At 34.2% G+C, this 24,036-nt stretch overlaps 1 protein-coding gene across 1 annotated transcript in view; it reads left to right on the forward strand.

The window, feature by feature from the left end:
* Nucleotides 1–11,641: 11,641 nt before the first annotated feature.
* LOC122023294 (DNA mismatch repair protein MSH4-like) overlaps nt 11,642–24,036 on the forward strand; it is a 33,790-nt gene continuing 21,395 nt past the window's right edge. Inside the window, exons 1-5 of the mRNA XM_042581353.1 lie at nt 11,642–11,848; nt 15,115–15,318; nt 15,382–15,417; nt 15,489–15,601; nt 15,882–15,927. Of these exons, the coding sequence (XP_042437287.1) occupies nt 11,783–11,848; nt 15,115–15,318; nt 15,382–15,417; nt 15,489–15,601; nt 15,882–15,927 (465 nt within the window). The 5' untranslated portion in view covers nt 11,642–11,782. The remainder of the gene's footprint in view (nt 11,849–15,114; nt 15,319–15,381; nt 15,418–15,488; nt 15,602–15,881; nt 15,928–24,036) is intronic.

Here is a 24,036-nt window from a genome sequence, read left to right on the forward strand (position 1 = left end):
GCCTTGCCAAAGGGCATGAGCAGACCATGTCAATCATGTTGTAGTTGTATGGGCACAACTAGCCCTTGTCAAGTGTTGAAAGCCTCGTTTTCACTCGTTCCTAGTCTAACTTCAGTCGGAGGAATATGTCCGTGTCATGGGAGATGACCAAAGCCTATTCCTTGCTTTGAGTCCATGTTCCAAGGTTTTTATGCTCAAATTGTGTCCTTTGGTCTTTTACAAATATTGCATCACTTTCTTCATAGCTTTCTAGTGCGACAATTCTAGGTTAATTAAGTACTTGCTTAATGTTTCATTATGTATGTTATATCCGAGTGCGTACAAACTTATGCATACATAAGACTTCCTACAACTGAATTGATCTATCTCCTTTATTTCAAGTTCATGTCATAGACACTGCTGCAAACTGAATATGTCACCTCTAGACACAAGTGTGTTATTAGGTGGACAAAATTTGTATTTCATATCGAACAAACACTTTTTTAATATAGGCCTTTTGTGAAAGTTCAAGAAAGTCTCTTAAATATTCATAACATATTTGTATGTCTAAAACAAAGGATGCTTACTAAGATCTTTCATTTCAAAATTACCAGATAAAATTAATTTGGTTTTATGCAACAAACCTTTATTATTACTTGTAAGTAATTTGTCTTCCATATATAGGATAAATATAACAAATTTGCTCCTACTTGATATATATGCATTTATAAATAAGGTTCTCTTTAAAACGAAAGGCCATCTTAAGGTTTTGTGAGGTTGTTGGCAAAACATTGTTTTTAGGCCTTTAATATATTTTTTAAAAAAATAAATTTTCTCTCATCATTTTCATTTGGATTTGGGACCCACAATGACGGGTTTAATTTTTTAAAAAAATTATTAAAATATTAATTTTAAAAATATTTTTATATAAAATTTAGTTTTCTAGATTTTTGAGATGTAAACTTATTAATTAAATTTTTATAACAAGTATAAGATGGACTTTGAAATAAAAAAGTGATTGTAGGCATGTAAGAAAATAAGAAAAGACAGAAAAATGAAACAAAAAGTACTAAAAATAGCACAATCAAAGCTAACAATGTGATTAAGACTTCACGAAAATAAATAAAAAAAATAGCATTTTACTTTGTATTGCATGGATAAAAAAACCCCTAATTCATGTTCTTATCAACAAATGAGAAGAAAGAACAAGGAAGGAGAAGGGAGACCTATGAGAGTATTACCAGTGAGGGAGGAGAAAGAAATAAAATCACCGATGAGGAAGAAAAAGAGTATAGAGTATCAACGAAAGACGGAAAAGTTACCTGATCATCGACAGCTTGGAATTTTGAGAGATATTCAAAAAGAAAATTAATTAGGTCTTATAGCATATAATTAAAAATAATAATTATAAAAATTCTATGAAATAATTTAATATTATAAATTAATCGATACCAATAATTGAATAAAAGTGAACGACACCAATATCTTTTTATTAAAAATTTAGATGGTTGTTCTTTTTAAAAAATTAAACAAAACTAAAATTAAAATATTAAAAATATTGGGCCCCCAATAAATTTAGGGTCTTAGGCATAGACCTTAATGACATATGCCTTAAATCATCCCTGAGATAACCATCTGATCAAATTTTTAGAACTATTAGGGGTGTAATCGAGCCGAGCCGAGCCGAGCCAAACTCTTAGATGTTTGAGTTTGACTCGTTTATAATCGAGGCGAGCTCAAACTTTATTTAACGAATATATTGATGACTCACGAGCTCATTCGAACTTTTATCGAGCCTAAACGAGCTTAATAAATATAAATTATAAATTTAAATATTCATTAAAAACTAAATTATATATTTTAAAAAAATTATAATATTCTTGCTAAAATTTATAATTTTATTACAATAAATAAATTTAATATATTTGTCCATGTTTTTCATAAGTAGAGTGTAAAATCTATAAATTTAATATCAAAACTATTATTTTTTGTATTTAAAAGTTAATTTATGAGCTTAACGAACATGTTCACGAGCTAACGAGCCGAATATTGTAAAGCTTGAGCTTGGTTTGTTTATCTTAACGAGCTCAAACGAGCTTTTATCGAATCGAGCTTCGAATAGCTCACGAGCGGCTTGACTCATTTACACCCCTAAGAACTATTGACGAGATTCTTATTTCAAACAGTAAATGAACTTTTTTAATTTACATACTAAGTGCTTTAAATTCTCAGACTAAAAGGTTTTTATTTGCACCATGTATATTATTTCCTCAATATCAACATTGAAGAATGCAATTTCTATGTCCATTTAATGTAACTCTAAATTAGAATAAACTATAACTGTCATGATTGCCCTAAGGGAGTCTTTCGTTGACAAATGTGAGAAAGTTTCCTTGTAATTAATGTATTCCTTTTGAATGATTTCCTTGCCAAAAAGACAAACTTTATACTTTTCAACATTGCCCCTTGAGTCTCGTTTAATTTTAAATATTCATTTACAACCAACGGGATTTGTATCTTCAAGCAATTTGACATGTTTCCAAATATTATTTTCTACCATAAACTTCAACTCTTGTTGCACGACGTTAATCCACGTTTAGGGAATAGAGCATTGTTTGACTTATAGGAAAGAAGTAGGATCACTTTCCAACCCAATGTCAAATTCATGCTTTTGGAAAAAAAATATAATCATGAGAAACCGTGGATCTCCTATCCCTAATGGAAGACACTTATGCTTCAAGTGGTTAAAGTACTTGATCATCAATATGAGATAATATCTCAATTTAAGTGGAAGAATCTGTTGGATTGAAATATGCGATAGAGGGGGGCGACACGGGAGGGGGGGAGATTACTCACTTAAACCTTTTCTTTTTGTCTTTGTAAAACTGATTCAAAGTATAGTAGCAGCGGAATAAAAGAGAAGACAAAAACACGATTGGTTTTACTTTATTCTAGTCCAACAACTACTACTCTAAGGCTCACGATCTTTTATCGCTTTCAATGAACAATCTAATATAGTTTTTCTCTACGAAAACTATCAGAGAAGAAGTAGATTTGTACAATTATGAATATAATGAAATGTGCAAGTACAATAAAAATACCGACAATAAATATGTGAAGTAAAGCGTAAGTTGTTGGAGGCCTTTTAACATCATAATAGTTGTAGCTTGCACGAGTAGTAGCAGAGACATGGATGAGCTCAGTAAAAGATCAAATGAATTAATGAATGAATACTCGGCTTGGACCTCGAGGTCTTCTTTTATAAACACTATTGGTCGATTAATCTACCGTTTCATTGACTGAACCCCGTGCCTTTCCTTCTTTGCTCTGATCTATTCCGTCTGATCCCGTAAATCAAATTGTTTGGTCGATTGATCCCGCTTATCCGTCGACAAAACTCGAAACTTCCTTTCCTGTGTGATTTGATCTAATCGTCTGCCATTATCATATTTGGATTGGTCGACCGATGAAAGTTATCCATTAACTGGTAAAACTTTAATACCATGTTTATAAACTCAGATCGGATCTGTACCACACTGGATGATCGGTCAACTGAACCACACATTCTGTTAAATGAACCCTCGGTCAATACGAAACTTTATTTATCTATAAAACAAAGTTAGAACATCAATAATATAATAGTAGTCCTGTAAACAGAGTTAGATAGATATTAAATACATAAGTATAACATTTAGTATTATCTTGATCTCAACTTAGAGACTTCCGTTCATTTCTTCAGTTGGATCAACGCCTAAGGTTTATACCTATCAAGATACGACCTCATCACACTCCCTCCAGGAGCTTACCTTAACTCACTTGCCAAACATCGGGTCCTTCAGATCTGTTTGAATTTTCTCTGTTCAGTGTCTGATCGACCGATCCACTAAGACTTTCTTGTACAACTAAGTTAGCACAATAACAATAATAGTAATGCAAATAGTGTTACCAACATTATACTTAAGTTTATCAAAATTTGTCGGTCCGCGCGATCGACGTGAAGCCTTTCGGTCACACTTGCTTGGAGTTAACTCCTCTAATATTTATCATTACCTAGAGTTACCTTCCTTTAAGATTTTCCCTTGTCTAACCTTAGCTAAAACCTTTCCACTTGCCTAACTTTAGTTAGGACTTCCTATTTACTTAACCTCAACTAGGATTTTCCACTTACTTAATCTAAGCTAGGACTTTATATTTGACTAACCTTAGATAGAACTAATCACTCGGTAGACTTCTCACCCCTACCAAGCCTCTAGTCACTTTGACTTTTCTCTTTATTAGTCTTCCAGTCAACCTTGACCTAACTAGACTTCATTAAATATATTTTTAAATAAACATTAAAACCCTAGAGATCGATTACAACAACAGAACTCTTCAATTATATTAGATATGTCATAAGAATATCTTGATTCACTACTTCCACTTGACGTGCAATATCCATAATATAGGATATGGTAACCGTACCGCTAAATATACTAGTAGTGATCATAGAAGGATTGTTAATGCTTTTCTCAAAAATACTTTCCTTCCCTTAATGTTGTCATTGTCCTCAATGAATTTAATATTTTTCATTTCAAAAAAGGATCGATCATTAAATTTATAGCCCTCGGACTTCTCAGAGTATCTCATAAAATAACAGCCATAATTCTTGAATCCAATTTTTTTTTTTCATTAGGCCTATAAGACCTAGCCTCAATTGGATAACCTCATACGTGTAAATACATAATGCTAGGTTACATCTGTCCACATATCATTTGAAGTTTTATACTATCTTACCGGGTACTTTATTAAATAGATAAATTATAATCTTGAATGCTTCAACTCTACGAAGACTCCGATAAAGAGGTAAAAATCATCATATTTTTCACCAAATCTTAAATATTGTGCTTCTTACTTACTTTTCACTTGTTTCTATTTATTGTGAGAAGAATCTTGTATGATATTTTTTTCATCTCAGAAGAATTTAAGGAGAGAAAATTATAGTGAGAACTGAGAGCTGCTCATCGGAGAGTTATAAACGTAAGTAAGAGCCACTAATTCTGAACCATATAAATTACTTTTTTATTAGTGGTTTATATTTTTTTCCCGTTGTATTTAATATGACTTAACTGGCCTTCCTAAAATATTAGTAAAAGTAAGAATTATAGTTTATATTTTCAATCATAGTCGGTATTTGGAGTTAAAATCCGATCGATCGAATTGGATCCTAGAAACGTACTATCCTAAAAAAAATACTTTTAAAATTAAATTTAATATTTAATAGGATCATCAAACAGATCAAATAAAGACTAAATTAATTCTTTGATTAAATTTTTCTTTAAATAAATCAAATTAAATTAATAATAATATTAATCATATTAATGGGATGAAAATATATAGAATAAATAAATAAAATTAATCTATAATTTTTAAAATTTAAAATAAATTTATATATTTAATGAGATAATTCGAATAGGGTTTGAGTATTTAGCCTCTTCATTCTCATTGCCCGTCGACGAGGATGCTGCCTACTTGTTCATTGTTCCGGTCGTGAGTGAAACGTGCGTTCTACGATTTCATCGATTCTATATGATTTCAACGATTATATTTCGATTTTACTACAAAATCTAATTTCAATCGATCTCGGATTAACTTACTGCTTCTGGATTGTAGGATCGTGCAATCCTGATCTTATGATCTGAATCATAATTTTGCAAACCCACGTGTTCAATGCTATTTATCCTTCTCTATCCATCTGACCAGTGCAATAACATAATGCCTTTTTAGTTTCCTAAGTATCTAAGGACCAAGTTTCAATTTCGACAAATTAATTGATGAATTTCCCTTAATAGAAAATTGACCTAAAAAAGAGGGTGGATTTACTTTGACCGCGCGCTGCGAGAGCTTCTCGATTTACAAGGTCGTCTCTAGAAAATTGGAGGCCCTAGGCTAATTTTTAGATGACATCCTATATAATATTTTTTAATTAAATATAAAAATATTACATATGAGATGATAATTAAATGCACATGATTATCATCAATATTCAATATGTCGATAATTAAATGCACATGATTATCATCAATATTCAATATGCTACGTCAATTTATTAAATTAAAACAATGATATATATAAACTAAATCTAATAACAAAATATTCATATTTTCCGTACTTTTTGTCATACAAAATTGTCAACTAAATCATCATAATCAAGTTTAGCTACCATCTTTTTTTTCAATAGATAATATGACCAAAATCATTCAATCTATCCTGTGACATAGTTGATCGAAGATAGTTCTTTATCAACTTTAAGAGAGAATCAAAGAATTGAAAAGGAAAAGTGAATCGATTTTTTTTTTCACACAAATTGATTTTTAATGGTCGAATATAATGAATTGTGGATGCAAAAGGTTTAGTCAAAATGTGTCTCATGGTCCATGGGCAATTGCAAAATAGGTGGAATGTTATAAATAACAAGGTAAGGATAAATATAAAATACGAAGTAAAAAATAATACGTTAAAAAATAGGATAAATTTGAATAATTTCAAATTGTGAATTGATTAAAATTAACAAAAAGAGATATTAATAATAAAAAAAGGCTTGTTTAAGTTTTTTTTTGCCAAACCGGTTAAAAATAAAATATTTTTTAATCTATCAAAAAAATTGATCGATTATCAAATTTAATAAAACCCTCAAATATAAATATAAAATCTTAATAATATAGAGGCTCCTAGAATAGGGAGGCCCTAGGCAGCTGCCTAGGCTGCCCCCCCCTGAAGTCGACCCTGTCAATTTACTTTGGTGACCGGTAGAAAACTTCCATAGAACCAGATCGATCAACCCTAGAATTAGTCAACGTAAGTTGGATAGGTGCAAATTAAATAAATAAATTCCTCAACTTTGCTCCTGGGACTACGATGTAGTGGTTAGGCCTGTCAAATAATTAATTAGACATTTAAGATTTAAATTCTAACAATGAGAGACTGTAGGATTTTTTTCTCTGATGGATGATAAATCTAAGAATACTAATTGCTTGAATGGATCTTCGCAAGTACTTCTCGATTTACCCTAATGTTCGGTAAAAAATTTTCATGAGGCCAGATTTTAGTGAGCTCTCTCTCTCTCTCTCTCTCTCTATATATATATATATATATATATATATATACACACACACGCACACACCTAAAATAACTTACTTTCATAAAAAATAAGTCTTACTAAATATTGGAGAATATAATGATCCACAACTTTATAATACCTATTTAGAACAATGGATAATCTCAGTGAAAAGAGATTATCAAGTCAAACATGAACTAGATATAAAAATAGGTGAAGTCATGATAAGAGCAGGAGAAAATTACCTAGGCAATGTTGCTATACATGGGAAGCCTATAAAACCACTTATCCTAAGGAAGTTACAAGGATTGCTTCACAAAGAAATAACATACTTAATTTTTACTATACAATTCATAGGTTATTTACTATCAGAGATGTTAATACTAGATTAGATATAAGACAAAGAGAAACTATGAGAGATTTACAACAATTATAACTTTTTAGTTGGAATTGGATTAAACCTTTTTATAATGACTTCTTAGCATTAACAATAGTCTCAGGAAATTATTGTGACCCAGAATTAGGAGAAAGACTCTTTAGCAAACTTCTAGGAGATTTAGGAAAAGAAATACATAAAGTCTAGACAGATATGAAAGTAGCATCATAATATGATAATATTGGAATAAGAATCTAACATATTATTTCCATACTTAAAGAAAAATGTACCTACATCCACATACAGAAGCAACTAAAAAATCAATAATATAGATTTTATAACCAAATATATACTCCTTAACAATATGATCTCACCCGACCTAGACCAAAAATAAATCATAGAGATAGACAGTTCATCCAGAATACCAAAACAATCAGTATCAAAACCCAAAACAATAATGTTAGGGTCGAAATGTGCTAGAGGGGGGGGGGGGGGGGGGAATAGCTCATCGCGCTCGTCGTTGCTTGCTTCTTGGTGATGATATGCAGCGAAAAGAACAAGAAACAAAAATACAACGCTAACACAAAGGATTTACTTGGTATCCACCTCAAGAAGAGGTGACTAATTCAAGGATCCACACACACGAGCACTCTCGACTATGAAAACACTCATTTACGGTAACTACTGAAGGCAGAGAAGCCTTATAACACTCTTAGTACAAGAAGGAAGAAAGGGTAGCAAATATAAGTAAGATCTTACAGATTTACAACATAAAACCCTAACCCTAGCTTCTTCTTCTTGTGTTGAACGCCTCTTGATCTTGGAAGGACAGCAAACCTTGCTCCAAGAATACTTCAAGAACTGGTGTGAGTCTCTGTGAAGAAATCATTGTGATCGTGTGAAGAGAGTCCAAGAACACTACAGAAAATCGCTCGCCAACGGTTATAACCTACGCAACGGTAGGATCCCAATCGATTGAATTGCTCTCAATCGATTGGGGAGGTTTTAAATCGATCGGTTGATCGATTCAGAGTGCCTCTATGCTCTCTGAAAAGAGCTTGAATCGATCACTCGATTGATTCAAGGCTCTCGTGCGATTTCCAGCCTCTCAATCGATCACCCGATCGATTGGAGGCTCCCAATCGATCGGCTGATCTATTGGGAGGACTTCTGTGCGACAGTGTCACCTTCCCAATCGATTAATCGATCGATTGGGAGGTCCTTTTGTCGCGACATCTCACCCAATCGATCAACCGATCGATTGAGCATGAGTCAATCAATTAGTTGATCTATTTGGCCCATTAGTGACTTGCCAAATCAAGTCCAAAGTCCCTAGAACTAATATCCGGTCAACCATGATATGTTGAAATATCATGCCTAGCATCCGGTCACCCTCGACCTGTCAGGACTTCCTCACCAAGTGTCCGGTCAATCCCTTTGACCCACTTGGACTATTTTCTCCTCATGCCAAGTGTCCGGTCAACGTTGACCCACTTGGACTTATCGATACTAGGTGTCCGGTCAACCTTGACCCACCTGGATTTTCACGTGCTTGACTTCAATTACTAGGACTTCCCTTCTGCTAGCTTCACTCACTAGGATTTTTCATCTGTCTGGCTTCACTCACCAGGACTTTCACCTAACTTCACTCACTAGGATTTTTCATCTGCTTGGCTTCACTCACCAGGACTTTCACCTAACTTCACTCACTAGGATTTCCTATCTGCCTGGCTTCACTCACCAGGACTTTCACCTAACTTCACTCACTAGGATTTCTCATCTGCCTGGCTTCACTCACCAGGACTTGCACCTAGCTTCACTTACTAGGACTTTCTCAGTCAAGTATCCGATCAACCCTTTGACCTACTTGACTCTTCTTCATTTTTAATTGGTCAACCTTGACCAGAGGGGAATTGCACCAGCAATCTCCCAAAACGGACGATTGTATCTGCAATCTCCATGCATTATTAAACATCGAAACTCAAACATCAAGACTCAAACTTGAGCTAACTCAAGCTTAGTCAACCTGGTCAACCTTGACCTAGGGGATATTGCACCAACAAATAAGACCCCAAAAAACCTACTATGTTAGAAAGAGTAGAGAAAAGAAATCATACCTAAATAAGAAAAAACATGTGCAAAATTCAAATCAAAGAAAACTTATGCTAATACCATTACATATTTTGCTTGTAATGAACTAGGACATCTATCTTCTGCCTGCCCAAATAAAAAACTCTATATACAAGAGAAGCAAAGCTAGTTACCTATACCAATTTTGATTTAGTAGAAGTACAATCAAATATCTATGATACATCCTCAATATACTATATTATTTTGGTAGATGATATGAAAAAGTATCTCCTTCTTCTGACTATAGCCTTGTAAACTCATTTTTGCAGCCTTCATATCTGCAGTATAACCTTCATCTTGATATATAAAAGTACATGTCATTAGATAATCTAGATAATCTAGATAATCTAGAAGAATTATGGGAAGAGTTTTCAAATACAAATCTAATATTTAAACAACTTATCTCTAAAACTATTGAAGAACATAATTGTCTACATGATTGGATACTAAAAACAGGTACTGATAACATTTCTTATTTTTTTTGTAGTTATTATTCATCTCTAGATAGAAGAGGTACTTGTAAGTTATGTAAAAAATAAGCTTGTAATATTTACCTTCAACAACTATTTTCCATTACAATACCCATAAGTCAGCCATCTAAGGAAGTACTCAAAACTTTTTATTAGAAACAAGATTCTCTATATCAGAAACATATATTAATCAACTGGAAACAGAACTAGAAATCTTGGATAAAAAATGACAAAAAGTCTTCCTTCACTTTCTTCTCAGGCTTCTCCTGATAAAGGTAAAGACTTACAACTTACACCAACAGGTATAAATAAAGATCTAGTCTTTATAAAAGTCTCTAGTATATGCAATATGGGAAAGACTCTAGACATTAGAGTCAACTGTTTAGTAGACATCCATGGTCATGAGTTTACTTTACATGCCATTCAAGATAGTGGAGCTACTAATTCCATAATAGATGAAAATACACTTCTTTCAGTTTTGTCAAAAACCTTTATAAAAATAGCATCACAACCGTTACTCGGTAAATAATTTGATAGTCAACAATTAACTTGTACACAATTTGTCACTAATGTTCATCTTAGATTTTATGATAATTGTAGAAAATATAGCACACCACTCTCACTCTCTAAGCTTTGGATTAAACTATTATTATATCCTAATATTCACTTAATCTTAGGTTTAAATTTCCTTTTAGCACCATATAAAACTTTCCTTCTAACTAAGGATTATGCACTTTTTTTCCTCACCGATAGCATAACATATAGTTTCATACTATCTATCTATTGTCTATTCTTTAGCCACCAAACCATAACTAGAAATTATGTCACTTGATACTATGAATAATACTTCATCTTGTCAATGTTCTCCTAAAAATACCTGTAATTAGGCAAGTAAGCCAACATAATCTAGTATTAGCCAAATTTGTGCCATAGCTCTTTCTGACTACCAAGATTAGGAAAACTAGCCTTACTTGGCCGGTCAAGCCCTATATCTAATTTTGATGACACCAGGATTCCACCTAATTTAGTACTCCCAAAACAGTTACTTCAAATAAGAAATACCCATAAACTAGATTTAGACTCCCTCATTTCTAGATTAGAGAAACTAAAAATTATTAGAGACAATCATACTAAATATTGGGACCAAGATAAAATTTACTGTAAACTATCAATAATTAATCTAGATCTCACAATCAAAATCCAAGACTTAAGATATATAAATTAAGAAACTGAAGATTGTAAAATGTATATCAATCAACTACTAACTTTAAGAGTCATTCAAAGATCCATATTTTAATATCGAAGTCCAATTTTCAGAATTAATAAATGGAAGTCCAATTTTCATAATTAAAAAAGAAGTAGAATAGAAACATCAATCAATCTAGAATGATATTTAATCCCTCACCTTTCTAATAAAATGGGGGTGAATAGATAATGCACTCAAATAATTACAGGAAATAAAATAATTCAGCTACTTAGCATCGCTTGGGGTCAAACTTAGAAATTTTGAAGGACAAATATCGAATTAGAGTTTATATGAGGGGCAGCTCTCTTATTCCATAATAAAATTTATGATTCTTTTTCTTTGTTTTTCGTTTGAATTAAGATTGCTCATAACCAGGGACTCAGCCCGACTGGACTAAATTCAAATCTTCGTCTTCTGCTTCTCATTTGGGCGTCGATGCTCCTATAAATACCCCGCTAACAGCGCCTGGTGATATACTTTTGGAGGGCATGGACAAGGACGGAGGGGAGCGATCAAGCTTCGTGTTGGGGCTGATCGAGAATCGAGCAAAGGAGGTATTCCTCGACCTATCTCTTCTCGTCTTTCCTCTGGTTCCTGATCTCTCTCATTCGTAGCAGACATCATTATGTCGGTACTTCCCTTGTTGCTGCCTGCATTTTGGAATCTGTAACTGAACGTTCAGTGAGTCGCTATGTCCTCTTCTTCGTCTGTTCTTCTTCGATTATTTCGAGAGGTTTTGAGTGAAGAAAATCAAATCAGTTCGAGTTTATGCGATCTATGCGTTCTAAATTTTTTCTAGGGTTTTTGTTGTACTAAATAGAAGGTTGGCCTTAGGTTCATAGATTCCCGGAGGCAGTCTAAAACTTGGTTGCTGTCATTTTAGGTTTCTATTTTATTTTATTATTATCATTATTTTTTAAGAAACATGGTCGGGTCTTTTTCCGTGATCTGATGCGATCTGTGCTTCTGCTTTTAAGACATCTTCCACCAATGAGCACAACTGTGAGAAAGAATACCTTGGAGAGGATATCATGAATTCACATGAAGCTCATGTCAGGGTACGAAAATATATGATGCCCTCCTCTGTTTAGGAATCGGTCCTTTGTTGATCACGGTTGCCATTAGAGAATAACACATGCATGCTTTCCATTTGTGAATGATCTATCCATCCCTGGCATTTTGAGCATGTGTGCAAATTGTCATTTTGGAGAACGTGATGTTATAACTACTTTCATAAGTAATGGGCATCAGGATTAGGCCTCACCAGGGAGCTATCACATGTTCTCATATCATACATTTTCCTATGAAGCAATCATTAAGAAAGAAACCTGAAAAATGATATGCAATTCTTTCTTGTTTATTTATGTTGAACTTAGATTGATGTCCAAAGAAAACTTCAGTCATTTTTCTTCAGCATTATTGTTTGTTCCTCCTTTAAGTAATTTAAGTACAAGATCAAATCATATTCTTCGTTCACATTTATGTTTGGATACAATTAATTGCAACTTCTCTTTTGGGCTCTCTTGTGTGCAGAGAAATATAATAAATAAGTATAAAAGTTGATGCTATGTTTCTCTTTCTTATTGTTTTTTTTTTTCTTTTTCAAGCAATGTAAAGCTTAGACAGAGTTTGTGGAGATTTTCTAAGTCATTGGTTGTTTCTTAGATGTTGTAAGACTAGGATTGGCAGATTTTGGTGTATCTTGATTTCCCCCCATTTTTATTTTCTAGCATCAAGAAACAACACTTAACTAATTATATAGTACAATTGAATCTAGGTTCTTACTCTGGGACCTATGGAATTAAGAACAAAATAATGGAATATCATTTTATCTTCTGTTATCTCCAAATCAATTTGTATAATCATTCTGTTTTTCATTTGTACCCCTGATTTTGAATGTGCATCAGAGACTCGAGGGAATCCAAACACCATAATAGATCTGAGAAATGGACGAATCAATTTGTATAATCATTCTGTTTTTCATTTGTACCCCTGGTTTTGAATGTGCATCAGAGACTCGAGGGAATCCAAACACCATAACAAAGCTGAGAATTGGACGAACATTTTATGGTATACTTTGTAGTGTCTCTTAGTTTTAGAGGAATCATAATTGAGGTATAGTGCATAGCAAAGAAAGATAGCCATACTAGGTGATCTATTCATTGATTTGCTTGGGCTGGTGAAAGTTGAACTTCTATCTAAAACCATTGATGTTTGAGAGTTGAGTGAACTTTCATGAGTTCTTCTATGGTTTCCAAATTTGAGTTGTCATTCTTTTAAGTATCTGAGATTATTTTAAGATTGCATATGTCAAGATTGATGACTGAGTAATGGATCTGATATTTTATTGTCTCTGTTAGTATATTTCTTCTGGAAGTTATATTGTGGCTGCATTCACTTCTAAAATATTTAATGTATTAAAGGAAAGCTGACTCAATTATGTATCCACCATGAACCTCCCACTGTCATTTGTAGAATTATAAATATTAGCTACTTAGAGTGGGGTTTAACTATTTATTTGCCTATTATGTTTGGAAAATGATGTTAGAGTTTGGTTACTTAGGTTTATCTATTGTTGTCTACTCATTTCTGTCTCACACAAAAAATCATTAGAATCCTAACCATTTCTGTCCAATTTGTCCATCTTTATGCCATTTTTAACACATCTATTTGATTGCTGGTTTGTGCTGCTTGCTTATACAAATTGCTAATGTTTGTTTAGAAAAATATTGCTATATGTATAATACTCCATGAGTTGGTTTTTTAGTTAAAGGATATTATGACCATTTTTCCGCCACAAACTTATTCTATTTTAGTTAACACAATGTTCATGCAGAGATCAAACTAAGGCATTGGGTAGAGGTGTGAAATAGGTTTGACCACCTGGTACTTGGCCCTACCCGGCACAATCTCTGCTATGCTTGACGCCACTAACCAAAAATTGGGTTTTGCCGGGTCAGGCTTGCTTGGACTCTATGTTGGGCCGAGTAGTATGAGCTTGACCTATGTGCCAAGTCAAAATTGGGGTAGAGGCAATTAACATGAAAAAATAGAGAAAAAAGGCCTAAGTAACCTCTATTTTAAATACATAGGCTAGTTTGGAGTATTTTGGTCAATTTTGCCTAAAGTTACCAAATTGGCTAAAAAAAAAAGGAAAATCCCAAAATTTTAAAAAACCTAATTTTCTTTTCTATAATTTTTCCCTTATTTTTTTCTTTCTATTTTTTTTTTTTTTATGTTTTTGATATTTTTATCATTATTTTTATTAATTTATGATTTAGTGGGCTTTAGCCCAAGTCGATATTTGTATGGATCAACCAAGCTCGAGTTAGGTGAGAGATTGTGACCTCACATGACCTGTGATGAAGCATGGTGTGCTTTGTCTGAATATGACTCTTTGACATACCACTATTTACATGTCTATGTCAAATCTTAGCTTTCTTGTTTCTACTTGCTTGTGTATATTGTCAAGTTATTTCAAAAATTATGTTTTTATCTTTGTTTGTTCATAATGGCTGTACATCTTATAAATAAGTTCCATCTAACTTTTTGTTAATTTCCTCATACTTCTCTTGATTTTATCCAAATGTTATACATAAAACATTCACTTTTCTTGAACTCAAGGAAACCAAGTATTAGTTATTGATTACTTTTTCCATAAGGTTATTGTTTCCTTGATGTGGCACACTTCAAAAATTGGGAAGTAATTTTGAAATTTCTTTTAAAATTTTAGAATTAGAAGTTCTGTAAGTTTTTTCCCAATGTTAGTGGTCATTAAGAATTTGTTATTGTTTGTTTAAAAATTAAACCTCTTTTGTAGGTTGGCGTGGCAGCTTTTGACTTGAGATCAGCCTCCTTACATCTTTCTCAGTACATTGAAACGAGTTGTTCATACCAGAATACTAATACACTTCTTCATTTTTATGATCCGATGGTCATAATTGTACCACCAACCAAACTGGCAGCAGATGGTATGGTTGGAGTCCTAGAATTTGTAGATAAACATTATACATCGAACAAAAAGGTGGTAATTTTGAATTAATTTCATCTTGAATATGCCATATTCATGACATTCTACATGCTGCAGGTCACACTGCCTCGCTGTTGTTTTGATGATACTAAGGTGATACATTGTTTTTCTTGGACATTGTAATTTGCTTGTGTGCTTATAGTATTGCTGTCTGATTTTTGAAGGGAGCTGTGCTTGTTAAAAGTTTGGCAGCGAAGGAGCCATCTGCTCTGGGTTTAGGAAGCTACCATAAACAATATTATCTATGCCTAGCTGCTGCAGCTGCTACCATAAAGTGGTACGTTTTCTTGCTGTTTACTTGCTTTTATTTGATATATGCTTAGTTTCTTCTAGAAAATGATTTTAATATACTAAATTATGAAATGGGTCTTTTTCTTTCTTGTACATTTTTTTTACTTATCCTCTTAAATAAAATATCAGTCATTTTTAAAGTGTCAAAATGTTACTAGATTGTTCTTTTTTTGCGCTATTAATTATAGTTCATTTGGTTGGATTTTAAAATTTTCATGTGAAGTTTTGCTAAGAGCCTACACAATTACCTGACTTTATTATCACAGGATTGAAGCTGAGCAAGGTGTAATAGTTGTAAACCACTCATTACTGGTACACCCTCGTTCTTTTTTGGTAACTACTTGATGACTGATGAATAGAATTTAAGAGGTTAGAATCTTACAGTATCGACTTTCTGATACATTCTGTAAAGATAAATGTGATTGATGGTCTTGTCAGTTTTATGCCTCCCTCCAGTTTGATTAATGTGCTTCCGCATGATCATTCTTTACCATGAATATTGATGCAATAAAATAGACCCTTTAAAAACAAATCAATCAATATATAATCCATATAATCCAGTATAGCCTACAATTTTATATTGGTTGTATTCAAGAATAATTTCATTGTTTCTACTTTAGCTATGTTTCATGGATACAGATACGGGTATCGTATCGAATACGATACGGATATGGCGATACGACAAATTTTGAAAATATAAGATATGATACGGCTAGGATACGATAATCATATATAGTATTGAAAATTAAAAATTATAGAGATGGAAAAGGATTATATTCAAATTTCTAAATCAAATCTTTTTAACAAAATGATTAGGGTTTAAGCACTTTAGAGGAGTAGAGCAGAAATAAGGAACAATAATTTAGGACTTACATGGCGAGAGGTGTCGGCGAAAGGCGAGCATAAAAGGATTAGCGTTTAGGGTTTTAAAACCCACAACTCAATTAATTTTTATTAATTATTTTCCAATTAGTCCTAGAAAATTTCAAAAATTTTCAATTAACCCCTAAAAATTTTAAATATTTGCAATTTTACCCCAAACGTGTCCGGAAAAAATGTATCCGCATGGTCAAACCTCTAGAAAGTCAACCACATGGTTTTGGCCATATCCGATACGTGTATTTGCGTATCTGTATCCGTGCCGTATCTGTGTCTGATACTTCAAAAAAAAAATCGGAGTATCCATGCTACATAGTACTTTAGTCTAATTTCATTGTTTCTACTTTAGTCTACTTTGTATGTGTTGATCGAGCTATTGTAAGTGCAATAATGATACCTCTCATTTTTTTATCATCAAATCTACAATAATTTTGTGTTTTAGAGATCCTCATTTCTCTTGCAAAATTGTCGATTGAGGCACTAGTGCCAAGTCTCTTTTGAGATTGTCGATTAAGGCATAAGCTCTTTCTTATTCTATGTCTAGTGGCATAAATGCTAGACTTATTTGTGAATCTTGAATCTACCTTGCATGCTTCATCGTTCTCTTCCTCTACTACAATATTTCTCCTAGTACACTTATCTTTTTCGTCTTCTCTAATGTCTACCATATCCCACTACCATCACCATCATCTGTGCATACCTCCTCTACCTGCTCCTTGAGCAATCACACCATTTGCCACCCTCTCAAAAAACATTGACCTTACAACTAGATTCTCATATAAATACATCAACCCTCATGGTATAGTAAAGATTTATTCAAGAGCTCTTTATTTTCTTCATTTTGGCAATCTCAACGCCACACACCCACAGTTTATTGCACAAGACCTTAACTTTATTGTGGTTCCCTAAAAACAACCTACCTCGACAATGGACCGATTCTAGAACTTGTAGAGAAAATATCAAACTGGCCCTTTATTAATGGAGGGACTTTTGGTCATTTTCAAGAAGCTAGAGGACTACGATAGGGGATCCTTAGGGCTGTAAATGAACCAAACGTTCGTGAACAAGCTTGGTGTTCGGCTTGGTAAGAGCTTGTTTATGTTCGTTCAATATACATAAGATTAATTAAACAAACAAGCTTGAACAACTCGTTAAGCTAAACAAACAAGCTTGAACACATATGTGTTCAGCTCGTTAACGTTCGTGAACAACGTTCGTGAACAATGTTCATGAACCATATTTATTAATAAAACTCTTTTCAATATGCTAAATAAATAATAAAATAAATAAATAAATTTAAATTATCAATCTTAATAATCAATCAAACAATTAAAAGTCTCAAACAATCAAACAAGTTTGAATTGAGAGCTTGATAGCATCTAAACGAACCAAGCTCAAGCCAAGCTCGAATCAAGCTCAAGCCAAGCTTGAATTGAGAGCTTGATAACATCTAAATGAACCAAGCTCAAGCCAAGCTTCAAACAAGCTCAAGCTCATAAAAAATAAACCATGCCAAGCTTGAACACTCATTTCAAAAGCTTGGTTCATTTTAAGTTCGGCTCGGCTCAGCTCGATTATCTTATCAAACAAGCTTGAACACCTCAAAGCTCGGCTCGGCTCAGCTTGTTTACAGCTCTAGGGATCCTCTATCACCTTACCTCTTTGGGATTTGCATAGAGATATTTGGGAGGCAATTGCAGCGAAGTATAATTCGGCTAGATTTCGGCTTCCATCCACAGTGTGACATCTCAGACTGGCCACCTAGCTTAGGTAGATGATCTCCTTCTCTTCAGCCATGGTGATACAACTTGCACATTGATCACATGTTTACAAGATTTTGGCTCTACTATTGAAGTCCAATATTTACCTCGTCGGAGTTGATGATACGACAAAGTAGGCTTCTTCCATCACAAGTTTCCGGGAAGGCACTATGCCCTTCAGGTACCTTGGCATTCCATTAGCTACACAGAGTCTACGAATTTCTAACGACAACCCGCTAACGAACTCTTTGATTCAATGGATCAATGCCCGAGCACAGAAGGCATTGTCCTATGCAGCCAAGGCGCAACTTATCACTTAAGTACTTCAGGGTGTCGAGTACTTCTGACTTTTCGTTATGTCGTTATCTCAGGTATTATTGATCATATCTACATCATTTGCTGGTCTTTTATGTGGACGTCTAAGCACCCTCCGGTGTCATGGGCGGATATGTATAGATCGAAAGATAAGGGAGGCATGAGATTCAGAGACTTGTGAGCATGAAACCTAGTTCTCCTAACTAGCTTATTCAGATTCCCCATTGATCAAGCACTTGCTGCATATACAGGATTTGCTAGACATTGACTGACAGAGTGGTTTGCACATGAGGGAGGAGTAGCTTGGGCGTACTTCTTCAAACGCCCTAGTCCTAGGGTGTTATGGGCCAGGATAGTATGGAAGTTCTACATTCATAGCGGAGGCTTCTCACTAGAGATCGACGAGATTATTATGTGGATAGACAGTGGTGTTAGAGAAACATGAGCATCTTTTCTTTTAGTGCCCCCTTATTGCAAGCTATGGAGGAGGATTCGAGTTTGAATTTATATGCGTCTAGAGATGTTCATCTATCGGAGGACGATCTGTGTCTTTGGGCAGCATTACCGTGGGAGTAGGGTGGTGACAAAGGTTCGTCATTTGGCCTTGTCATCATTGATGCATTATATATAGAGGGCTCAAAACCATAAATTTTTTTAGAGAGAGACAGTTAGATGTGGAGAGGATATTTAGGAGCATGCACATACATGGACATAAATAGACCCAAAAACCTCAGTTTGTACATTTTAGATACATCATATACCACTTTTACTTATAAAAAAAAAAGAGAAAATATCAAACTACTACAATGGAAAATCCGGTTCAGTGCAGTAACAAAGTTACAACATTCAAGGATATAATGTTATGTGAGAGAATGAAGTCTACCGAGTGCAAATTTTGGCCAATTGATCAAGAGGCATATGTGTGATCCCCTAGATGGCCCCTTCTAGCTATAGATAATTCATTGGTCTTTACAAGTTGATAATCAATTTTGTGTTTTGTCCTTATGAAATAGAGTGTCGATGCTATATGCATAGCAGTTTGATTGCCACAATGCACCTTCATTGGCTCTAAAGGAACATATTCGAGCTTAGCCATTAATATTTAACTACTTTATTCTGCTTCTGTACTTGATCTTGTTACAAATTTTTTTTATGCTCTTCTAAGAAACAAGATCACCTCCTAAGATGATACAATAACCAAAAGTAGTTCATTTATTTGTAGGAGAATCACATTTGACTACCCTATGATTTGAAGATGACCTCGATCACAATGAGAAGAAACCCCTTCTGACAACCTTACCACTCCTTTTTGTGACAGATGTTGCTAGATTCCTTTTTCACAGTTTTATTGAGCATCTCCCTCCACCGTTCACCTCCTCGATTCTTTATCTTGCGATTAGTATGCATTTCATTCTTGATTTTATCCCAATTTATAATCCTTCTTTCTCTCATCTTCCCTTTTGTGACTGATAAACCTATTAGATTGTTATCTCTGTCTGTGTTGACTAAAGTTACGATTAGTATTGCCTAGCCTTAGATAAGATGAGTGACATTTCTATGACATGGGTGAAATAGGAGTTCCATTGGTATTTCCCTGTTCAGCATGGCTCAATATCTTAGTCCATGCTTAGACTAATGTGCAACACTAATCATTTTTCAATGTCATAAATCCTTAATAAGGGCAAAGCTATCGGTAAATATAAGTTTACCAATTGGCATGCCTTTTTATGAAAAAGAACCATTGGTGACATGACATTAGTGGGTGAACTAAGTAATGTTAGAGTAGAAAAATAAGTGGATACTACTAGACATATTCAAAGGTGTTTGTGTCAAAGATCCATGCAGAAGGTCGAGTTAACTGTCTTACATACAGCAAACGTATTTTTATAAGATAATATAATATTTGATGGACCGGAGACACCTATCTTAGCTTTTAGTCGAAGGAGATGAGTATAATCTCAATAGGATTTATGATAGTGGATATAGACTCATAAGGAATGAGAGGAACTTAACTGTCCTATGTGGTTATAGTTAATTGTTTCATATGGATATGATGTGTAGAGGATGGCCTTACGGAAGCCATAAGGAGAGTAACAGACGTTCTTGATATGTCTAAACTTTCTACAGAGGGTATATTTAGGCTTGTCTTATTCTCCAGGAAGACCTTTGTGATTCGGCCAATGATATCTTGAGTCACCACGACATTCACTAAATTGTAAATAAGTGGCTAAATAGAATATATGTACTGAGGGGTCTGATGGTGCTATAAAACTAACAGACGCCCTTACTCTTTAGTAGGGGTTGGAATCAAGGTGCCTTCTCAAATCTTAGTCTTGATAGGCTCCAATTAGAGATAGATTGTTTGAAGAATATAATGGTGGGAGTTAGTGAGCATTCTAAGCCCAAGTGTCTAGGTATTTCTACCCTTCATTCATCTGAGGTGGTCATGTCAAGCCCACAGAAGTTTCCCACCGACCATTGGATAAATCTGGGAAGCACAGATGGGCTATGGGGATGGCCTAGCACTATGAGAGGTTTGAGCGCCACGTACATTTATTTGCACTGCGTGGGAATCAGACCCTTGTTGCTTGGGAAACTCATCCATCCGTTTACCATTGCACCAAGCCCCAAAGGGATCCTGCATAACTTATATATTCTATGTCATCGAAAAGTTATCTCTGAGATCATTAGTATGATATGAAATTGGCTAATATAGGTGAGTATATGAACATATATGCTCATGTGACTACAATCAAAGGGTGGGCAAGCAACTTATTTTAATCCGCTCCACCTGTGAAGCTCTAAGTAAGTTGGGAATCTTAGCAACCTTGGCGGTGAGGTATTCTAATTAAACTAGACACATTAATACATAGTATAATTCTTCTTGTGAAGCTTCCTAGTGGTGGTCATTATAGAGCTAAAATGGTCTAAAGATCAATGGTTAGAGGTACTGAAGATGTTAAGAAATCTGACATTTTTTGCATTGGGGACAAGGAGAGACCTATTCATATGTTGATCTCAACTGCAAGTGATCCTTACGATGCTTTCTTAACAAGAGAAGATTTATTGCCTGTGTGCCACAACGACGACAAGACATAGGAAAGGAGAAAAGCGAAGAGGGGAGGTGACAAAATAGTTGGAGGATGTAATCCAATAGCCATCGATCAGGAAGACACTAGAACCTTAAGTGCTTCAGGATTTATAAGAGGCACTAGAGCCTCGTGGGATCTTGTAACCTAATGAGGATAACATGCGTTGTCTATGGGAGGCATCAAAGGCCTCTGTGTTGGTGCAACCATACAAAATCTATTTGATTTGGAGCTTGATTTGGTGTTGGAACCCTACATGCCAATTTGACTAATCGACTCGTGTGTTGGAACTTCAACCATTCCACTTCCTGAATTGGAAGTTAAAAAAGGGATTCGACAACCCATTAGGTTTAACCCTTGTAAAAATCCAATGAGTTTTTTTTCATATATATATATATATATATATATATATAATTTTTGTATTTTCTATATTTACTCTAAATGATATATTATACTTATACATGATATAATTATTGATATACAAATATGTTATATATTAATTTAGAATATTTTATATTTTGTATATATACTATAGTTCATGTTTTTGCATGTGTATGTTTAAATATTTAAGTAAATGTGGTTTAATGGATTAATCCATTACTTTGACCTATAAACTAGTGACATGAAGTTCGATTGAGTCTATGGTTTGAAATCGTATCGTGCTGAATGGTACAATCAAAATACACCAATTCGATAATTGTTGGGTCTCGACATTGTTCGTGCCTATTGTTCCGATAAGAATTGCTGTGTTGACATTGGACACACCACAATATTTTTTTTATTTTTTAGCTTTTGCCTCCAAATTCTAATTTAATTTATTTTTGTTACGGTGTCATTTTTACAAGTTAATAAACTAAGTGGAAGAAGATTATAGGAGTAAAGTGTATATGAATTTTTATGTGAGAGAGAGAGGATTTAGAACAACTTTTCAAGTCAGAATTGTTCTACACAATGTGTGAACATCTCAATCAGTCTACTGGGAAGGAACTTCATGATTTACAATGACTCAATATAACTTTGCAAGAATCACAATGACTCTGAATTTAAGATCAGACAAATTGAAATACAACTAATCAGAATGACTAGAAGGTGGTGGATTTGCTACAATAGGACAAAGATCAATTCTCGACAAGCACATGCCCTCGAGGAAAAACTCCTCTCACCCCTTAGTCACTTGGCGGTCGTCGGCTATAAGTTGACCTCGTGATTTACCTTCCTTCATATAACCTGGGAACAAACTGTGAGGGGCGCTTAGGGTGAGGGTAATCATATTGTTTATACAATAAGGATTTTCTTCATACTTTAGCCTCCATGAGTGTGGTGCATTGGTAAAACACTCAACAAACAAATAACAAATAAGAGGACTAGAATTCGAAACCTAAATATGGATGAATATTTTAGAGGTCGGCCTCTGAGTGTGTACATAAGCTTTGCTCCAAATTTACCCGATAGGCAAACTAGGGGAGAAGGCCGCCTATCTCCAGTTTAGTTGTGCGAAGCCTGAACACCTAGATTATTAAAAAAGGGGTATCTTCAGCTCACAAACAATCCCCTTAGGATTGCATGAGTTCATCAGATATTTTGAACTAAAAAATAGCTTTACAAGGGCTGAGTTCTCGAACATCTTTAGTTGATTGAAGAAACAACTTCAGAATAGCTATTTTAAGCACTTAGCTGCCTCTCTCCTCCTCCTCATCATCATGTGTTAGCACTTCGACACATGGCTGAAATTTCTCATTCCTACAGGCCACTAAAACTCTTTCTTGGGTCGAAATTTAAACTTGGCAGAGTCATTATTTGATCATGTTATCATAACTGTGTTAAATAACTAGATCAAACTTGGTCTTGTACAATTTTTTGTGTTTTGGATCTCAGATCCAAGGACACTGGGCTTTATTTACTAAATCTTGTATTTACCTAAACCATTCTTTTGATATTAATGTTGTGTCTTCACGGGTAAATATTATAGTCCTGCTTGTACCAACACAGTTTCGGTGGTGCTGACCAAGATAAAGCTTGTCTGTTTGGTACCATCCCGACTAGCTGAGATGAAAATTCCTTGTGTCTTACTCTTTGATTTCATTGTCTGATCATGAGGAGAAATACTATAAAAGCATAGTAAAGTGGAAGATGAGAATCATCAGCTAGTGGATTAGGTGATTAGCAAAAAGAAAGAGGAGAGAAATACTAACAACAAGAACTGGAGTCAAGAAACTGATTTATATTCACGTCTTGCACTATACTTGTTCCAGCTGTGCCATTACAAGTCCTACTCTTAATGGTTAGTTGGGATATTTATGTATGATTATTATATTATTTTAAATTATTGCTTCAAAGTTCTATTTCATTGGAGTTTATAATTGCTATAGATATCAATT

The sequence above is a fragment of the Zingiber officinale genome, chromosome 9B (assembly GCF_018446385.1).
Source record: "Zingiber officinale cultivar Zhangliang chromosome 9B, Zo_v1.1, whole genome shotgun sequence".
Lineage (NCBI taxonomy): Eukaryota > Viridiplantae > Streptophyta > Magnoliopsida > Zingiberales > Zingiberaceae > Zingiber > Zingiber officinale.